The sequence below is a fragment of the Mandrillus leucophaeus genome, unplaced genomic scaffold (assembly GCF_000951045.1).
Source record: "Mandrillus leucophaeus isolate KB7577 unplaced genomic scaffold, Mleu.le_1.0 Scaffold494, whole genome shotgun sequence".
NCBI lineage: Eukaryota > Metazoa > Chordata > Mammalia > Primates > Cercopithecidae > Mandrillus > Mandrillus leucophaeus.
Window position 1 is genome coordinate 1,052,053 of NW_012105298.1, and position 8,410 is coordinate 1,060,462.

At 32.9% G+C, this 8,410-nt stretch overlaps 1 protein-coding gene across 5 annotated transcripts in view; it reads right to left on the reverse strand.

Moving 5' to 3' along the window:
- The window catches only part of RALYL (RALY RNA binding protein-like), a 764,437-nt gene that overhangs the window by 383,798 nt on the left and 372,229 nt on the right, over nt 1-8,410 (reverse strand). For all 5 annotated transcript variants that reach the window (XM_011995651.1, XM_011995653.1, XM_011995654.1 and 2 more), the window contains one exon: nt 7,193-7,471. In XM_011995651.1, the coding sequence (XP_011851041.1) occupies nt 7,193-7,448 (256 nt within the window). In that variant the 5' untranslated portion in view covers nt 7,449-7,471. The remainder of the gene's footprint in view (nt 1-7,192; nt 7,472-8,410) is intronic.

Sequence of the window (8,410 nt, forward strand, 5' to 3'; positions counted from 1 at the left end):
TCTTCAATTGATGAAGTACTTCACATAATCTGTATAACATAAAATCTGTTAGGAAAGTTGGATGTTTAAAATATAGGAATGAGTTGAACATGTTGTAGGCGGAAAAAGAAAGCTAGCATGGTGAATAGTTTCAAAGGTTGTTAAGAAAAATTCCAAGATTTATATATTCAAATATTTTTGTACACTTATTGCACCTAATATTTAAAGTAGCCGAAGGACTAACTTTTGATTTGTATCTTCAGGAGTGGAAGTTTTGTTAACCTATCAAGTTAAGAAATTATGATAACAGTATCTTCTTTAGACAGAGGCAAAAGCTAAAAATTATCTTTTTTTCTCAGTCCAAATGCTAATAGAATTACATAATGGTGCCTTGCTAAAAGTGCTATTTATTACCTGCAGCATTCTTTAGATGTTTTCTACAGGATTTTTCATGACGTAGAAATCTCCATAAGGTTCATGTGCTTGTTTAGGGGTTCTGCGGTAGACTACTTTGTCAAAAATGATTATCCATACTCATTTCACCCCAGGCTCTTTGTCAATCTGTCCTTGCTAGATGCTCAGATACTCCATCTAATTTGAAGCTAGAGGCATATGCAGAAGAATAATACGTACCAAAATGAAACAGGATGGATGCTTGGTAAAACTAATGCATTTGTTAGAGACAACATCAACTAGGGATGCTACGGTTCTGTCTTTGTCTTAACAAGTTTTTAGTGTTGTTGTTGAATAATATATATTTGAAGATCATCCTGAGCCTCTGAGTAATCTTGGTACTCTGCATTTTTCACTTAACACTTCCATGATGCTTTCTTTTTCTTCATCATTTCTAGTGGCAATTAGACATGTTTGAATGGAGGGATCTAATGAAGAAAAATCACACCTCTAAAAGGCAGTGTATTAAAGATGTGAAGAGACAGAGAACTTTATAACAAACCGGTGATGTAAGTGGGTAAGCCATGGTCATGAATAAATTGAAATTGCCCTGAAATGTGCTTACTGAGTTTTATTTTCTGAGAAATTGGAAAAGATACATTCTTATTATAAATTATGAGTTACTGTCAAAATAACTCAGAGCATTGTTTTAATATAGTTTACCCTAAGACCATTAGAACATTTCTGAAAATTAATGGCATTTATTTTGGTATGATTACCCTAAAATAGTAAAGCTTAACTGGAGTGACTTTGCCTCCCAGGAGACATTTGGTAATATGGAGACAATTTTTGGCTGTCACTATTTGGAAGGGGTACTAGAGGTATCTTGCAGGTAGAAGTCAGGGATCCTACTAACATCCTACCATGCACAGGACAGGCCCCACAAACAAAGCAAAATCACTGAGAGTAACCTTTCCACTCTCAAAAGTATTATTGTTTGGATGACAGAACTTATGATAACTCTGCTGAAATGGAATAAATATCTGGAAGGAGAAATAGTAAAAATAATTAGGGTTAGAAAATGTGAGCCAACAATCTTGCACCACCATTTGTGTGATACAGACCAAGTTCAGTTCTCTGTGCTTTGGCTCCTAGCCAGCAGAATCGGCATAAATACTAATATTACTTCTTGGCATTGTTGTGAAAATCAAAGAAGATAATATGTGCATGAAAGAACTTTGACAATGATGAAGTGCCATGCAAATATACAGCTATTAATAAGCTATTAATAAGAGAAAACTATGAAAGGATGACATTTTAAGGAATGTGTAGGAAGTTTTTCATAAATAGAAATCTTTCTCCAAACCAATATATCATTCACTCTAACCTTTGAATAAAGTATGTATGTGTTAATATTTCATGCTTATTAAATACTGGATTATATTTATAAAAAACTGAAATCAGGCCTACGGAACAGCTACCTTTGGAATGTCTGTTGAAGGATTTCAAGATTAAATTCCTAGTCTCCTTAGCAAGCTGATCACAACTACTTTGTCTTCACTTAACAGCAACCCCAACTATATCGTCTAGCTTTCTGGGGAAGTTGCAATTGCCCCTTCTCCTTCCTTATTTTCCCTGTTTTCTTCTTATTCCTCCTCCTGCTTCTTTTTCTTCTTCCTGTGGTACTCTTTTCAATGTGAGGGACCCCTTTAGACAAGTCCATCCATTCCTTCAACTAACCATCTATCCAACCATTCATCCAATACATCCTCACTGAGCATTTGCCATGTAAGTGTGTATATATATATACACACACACACATATACATACCTGTATATAGTCCATGCCCTAAGAAACTTATAGCTTAGAGAGAGAAGGGACAGATATCAATTACAAAATAATAAATATAAAAATACAATTGAAAAGAAGACACTTGCTTGAAAGTATAGTAAAACACTTCAGCTAGCTTTGAGGGAGACAAGTAAGTTTCACTAAAGGATTGAAATTTCATTTGAGATTTGAAGAATGATTAGCCAGGTAAAGGGGATAAAGTGGGGACGTAGGGTGAGGTGGTGCAGAGTTTCATAGGGAAGAACATTCTGGGCAGTCAAGATAGCATGTGCAAAGGCCCTGTTGGGTGACAGAACATAAGTTGTTCAAAGAACTGAAAGAAGTCAATTTAGCTGGAGCTCTAAGCAAGACTGAGGGGCCTATGATGTGAGTCTGCAGGTGACAAAGAAACAAATGATGTAGAAACTTGTGGCCCACGGCAAAGGTTTCAGTCTTTTTTTCTGAGAACAATGAGAAATCCCTGAAAGTTTTAAAAGACAGTGACATGATTAGATTTGCATTTTGAAAAGATCGCTCTGGATGCAAAACAGTTGGGGATAAAAAGATGCTTGAAATCCATTGCTCTCAGCACATGCTTGACAGGAATTGTTACAAGCATTTGAATGTTCTCTTCTTTGTTCTTACGCAGGAAATCTCTCCAACATCTTCCTCTCTACTAAGACAATTCCATTACTTCCTTCAGGATCTGGTTAAGTACATTCACCGTATTTACTTTAAAATTTACAATCTCTATTCATCATGTCCCCACTTTGAAATCTTTCTGCATTTGCAAGACACTTACAATGTGATAAAATTAATTTAATTCTCTGCTTTATATATTCTTTTCCCAAAGCAAACTTTGCTTCTTAAGGACAGGGGCCTGCATATGAGTTTCAGAACAAAAATGATTGCTCTAGATAAATTAATTATCAATGTTTGGCTCCTCCTACTATCAACAGCTGACTTGTCAAGTTCATAAATTGTATCTTTTACAAGCATTGTAAGAGTAAAATAATCTGAATACAAAGAAAGACATTGCAAATATTTTATTAGAGCATGTTTGTAATCAAGCCAATGTAATCAGTAGATACATAAAATTGGCACTGTCTAGTCTGAGTCTCTAACCTCTGTATAACATTTTGTGTGAAAGGATGCTTCGTGTGTGACTACTCATAAAAATTGTCTCTATTAAGCATTTAAAAAGTTTTTATCTTGCACATGTGTTTGAAGAAAAAAATTCTAATGACTACACTTAGATTGAAAAATGCAATAAATATTTCCAATATGAACAAACTTAGAATTCAAACTCAATTAAATATTAAGAGGACATCTTAAATTTTACTTGCTTATATTAAAATTGTATTAAAATCAATTAAATAACCAAACATAGACAGACAGTTTTATGAGGATGTTTACATTATAGGAATTGTGATTTAAAAAATTCTGAATAATTTCATAGACAGATTCTGACTTTTTAAGACTCCCTAAGTAATATGAGTCAAAATGCAATCTTTTCTTGTTTTTCCACAGAGGGTTTAGCAATGTTCTATTATATATCAAAGACAGGAAGTTAAGAATAAAAATGGATACTCTCTATCATGGTGCAAAAAATGTGCCAAACAACTGGAAATGTATAAGAAAACAAATTAAATTATGGCCAAGTGACCTATAGTCTTCATAAAACTTTAAGAACTCGCATTAGGATGTTTAATTTTTTCTGGTACTACTGATGTTTAATTTTTAATCTCTAAATTATATATAAACATTTTAAACATGTAGTAAATAAAACACTGTTTCTTTTCAGAAAATGATATACAAATACACATTATTTGAGATCAAATAAGGTAATACAGGTAAAGTACTAATCCAGTGCACGATCTAATCAATATTAATTTCCTTCTCACTCTTAAGAAAAAGAAGAATGCTTAGATCGGTTGTTGTACCTGATACTAATAACAATTTCATGTAATAATGGCCTAGTATTTCATCCATAAAAAACATGCTTGATATTAAGAACTTGCTGGGGTTTGTTGGGGGGCAGATTAGAAAGGGCTTATTTGGGAATCAAAAAACTCAAGAAGCAAGTGATTAATATGCTTGAACCGAAGTTTTGCTCAAATCATCAAAAACAAAGGTATAATACTTAAAGCTAGAAATGTATACACATTCTAGAAGCTAAGGGTCTTCTTCAGGACATGATGGAGGAACTAACTTCTATAGGGAACAATTGGAAGATACACCTTTGCCTGAGTTTCTGGCAACACAGGTAAAACAAACAAACAAACAAACAAACAAACAAAAACGGTGGATATGATCAAGCGTTTGACCTAAAAAACAAAATTGTTGGATAAATTGTAACGTACTTGCTTTGTATGAAAAGTCATTCAGCTTAGACAGACGCAGTGAAAGACGAGATTTGAACTAAAGTCTAAGACTTGGTTTCAGGCACAAAGTGTGATTACAGATGATTAGGATATATGCTCTAAAGATTTACCTGAGGACAAAACTAAGAGAGGATCTAAGAGGAATGACTGAGAATGAGAAATGGTATCTTAGAAGAGGCACAATTTAACTTTGTGCCTCTCAAAACAAAGCAATTTGGTATCATTTTTTTCCTTGGGTTTCTGCAGGTAAGGCACTACATTTTTAGTGTGGTATTTACCTTTGTTCATTGCATTCTTCTCAAAAAGACAGCAATCAACTGAGTAGTGATAGGAAACAGAACTCCAGAAAATTAGCTGTAGCTCATTAAAAAGTGAATCAGGCTTTTAATTGATCTTAAACTGATAGTTAATTTTTTCAAACAACAAAATAATTAAAAAATAATTTAAAAAATAATTTAAAACAATAATTAAATGTATTTCCTCAAGTATGTTAGTTTCATAACAATCAGGATACAGACAGTAAATAGAGCTTGCCCTGAAATCTGCTGGGATATGGCCCTGAATTAAGACTTTCAACTTAAAAAGAAAAACAAAAATGTCAGAAAATTCCCCTATGAAAGTAAGCAAGCAGAATGGAGGCATTAAGGAAAACAAAAAGACAAGTGGAAAATACACCAATGTCTGTTGGAAAGCACTTCCTTTATTTCTTTTCTTTAAAATATAGAAAGTTGGATGGGACCAATGTAAATAAAAATTATATTCCTATCTGATAGTGATTTTTTGTAGTTAAATATCAGGCACTTACGCAAAACATCTTTTGCTTTTTTCCCTCAAGACTATTACCTCTGATGTCTCCCACATTTTAATGAATTCCATACCTTCCCAAATAGTTTTAATTATGTTATATCATTTGATAATATTCACAATATTCTTAACACTCTTCTAGCTTGACTTCTCTATACTTTTAACTTGCTTCTTTTGTATGCTTCTTCAGCTTTATGTTTGTGGTCATGACACAGGTAAGATTATAAATTAAACTATGTAATCTAGATGCTGATAGGTGCCATGAAAAAAATTAACACAGAGTAATGGAATAGACAGTGAAAGGAGGAGAAAGGTGACTATTCTATTTTAGATAGGCTAGTCAGTAACAGCCTCTCATTGCAGGTAAATTTTGAGCACAGCACACTCAATAAAGTAGGGAACAAATAATTAGCAAAGACCTATTGTCTGAACAGAGGGAATAGCAAATACAAAGCCTCTGAAGTAGGAACAATCTTGGAATGTCTGAGGCATTATCAAGGCAGCCAGCATAACTAGTTCAAGAAGGGAGAGAGAATAAGGACATAGAATTGAAGATGTGGCAGTGTAGGGCATTGTAGGTATGGTATAGAATGTGAATCTTATTCTGTATGAGAAAGGCATTAGAGGTTTAAAAGCAGGTTAAGAACATAATCTGATCTATGTTTTTAAAAGACACTCTGGCAAGACTAAAAAGAAGTGGACCAACAAGGGAGTTATTTCAGTGCTCCTGAGATACAATCGTGGCCTGTATGAGATGGCCTTCAGTACACATTTAAAAGGAGATTGGGTTTGGAATATATTTGAGATATATTGACAAGTGAACTTGATGATCGAGGAAGTTAAGAATCAAAGTTGTTGTAGTTGTTTTTTTTTTTTTTTTTAAAAAAAAAACTGGATAAAATGGGGGTTCCCTTTATTGTGATGAGGAAGCTTGGGAGTGGAGAAGGCTGAGGGTGTGGAAAATCATGGGTTTTGTTCTGGCTATATGAAACTGAAATACCTTGTGAGTATCCATGAGAAGATGCTGTACAATGAGTTTGATACATGAATCTAGAGAGAACAGGAAATATAAATTGAGGAATCATTACTATATTAACTATATTTTTTTCCTAAGGTAGAGAAACATCTAAATAATTATCTGATTTTTATTTTTATCTACACATTAATTATAAAATATTTTTTCCAAGTTTTTAATTTTATTTCAGACTGCACTGTTTTCCTTTCTGTGGAAAAACTACATTGTTTCTTGAATGTTAGAGAGAAATCTGATTATTATGCATGATTATATAGGTATAATATACAAAATCTTTAAGGATTTTAAAAATGTGAATTATATTCCTTTCCCAGTTCTAAAAATTTACTTTCTTTTGCTATTTTCTATCCCTTCTTCTCCAAAACACAGGAAAAGAGGAAAATGCATTAGGCTCTCAAATCAAATGCCGTAAGTATAACAAGCGAAGTTATTTTTTGAATAGGATAGTGTTTCCTGGAAGACAGACGCTATCTCAAGTCAAATAAAGTTAAATCTGATGCATATTTATTATTTGCCTGGCTGTGTTAGGATTGGCGGAGGTAATAAGTATTGCAAAGTTGCCTTGATCTCAAATTTATAAATTTATAGAGAAAATAAGACACCTATATATAAAACAATATAAGGATGAAAAAATATGAATTATAAATATAAAATCACTCTAATTGGTTAAAGAAGAGGTAGAAACAACAGTGGTTTTGGGTTTTGAGAAATAAAACAATTTCCAGATATATGAACAATAACATGAGATCCATGTCTGAGCATGACTTACCAAGTGGTTGGCCGGCGATGACTCTGGCATTTTCTCCAGCCACTGCAGCTCTTGCATGTCGCTCACTCATGTACTGTACAAATGCATAACCTTTGTGAACAGAGCATCCAACTATTTTTCCATACTTTGAAAAAATGGCTTCAATGTCAACTTTCTTGACAATTGCCGTATTTAGATTGCCAATGAAAACACGGGAGTTGATGGACTTGGGGTCATTCTTATTGGTGACATTGCTGGTCTGTGTTTTGCCAGTCATGATTGGCTCTCCTTGCTTTAATCCTTAAACAAACAAACAAAACAAATAATGAAAAGCTAAATCATTAGATTGAATGGGTATCACTGGCTTTTTAACAGTTTTTCAATATTACACTCAGGAAAACTCCAATCCCTAAGTATTAATAATTTTCTTGAGAAGAAAATTAATATATTTAGTAATATAAAAGGTAAATATTACATTGCTAAATACAGTAGAAAAAACTTATAATGACAACATACAGTTATAAAAATTCTTGATTTGTTAATGACTGAACATTTTGCAGTTGTTTTTATATTTAAGTCTATCTATTTTGCAAAAGAAAGTTTGAGGAAAATCTGCCTTATTCTATCAACAGCAACCAAAAGTCCAATATGGCTAAGGTCTGATGATAGATGTATTACAGAAATGTAACCTCCATCTTCTGTTTGAGTACATGCATTTTTATTTTTTATATTTCTATAATAGGTAGACATATTGTCTATTTCAATATCAGAACCCTTCTGTCAGAAACAACAGTTTTCTCCATTAAAGGCTGTGGAAAAGAAAAAATGGTATTAGAAATTTAATTTGAAAATTTAACATAAGAAAACCATAATTTTAAAAATAAGCAACTTAGCCAGAATACTATATATGCTATTTATTTGAACCAATAGCACATGTCAGTTTCATAAAAACACAAAACAAAACATATGAGCCAATGTTCATCAATGATCAGCAAATTAGGAGATTAGGTAACTGTTGAAATGTTATTCTTAACTTCACTTTCTAATTCACTTAACTAAGGGCTCCTATGGTGCCTAAAGATTGCTAGTATTTTTCAAAATCATTTTGTGAGCTTGGTAGAATATTTGTGTCTAATTAAATTCAACAAAACTTTTATTTCTAAGTATTCCAGCACATACAGATTTTTAAGGCCTTGAAAATTCTTTCCTTCCTTCCTTCCTTCCTTCCTTCCTTCCTTC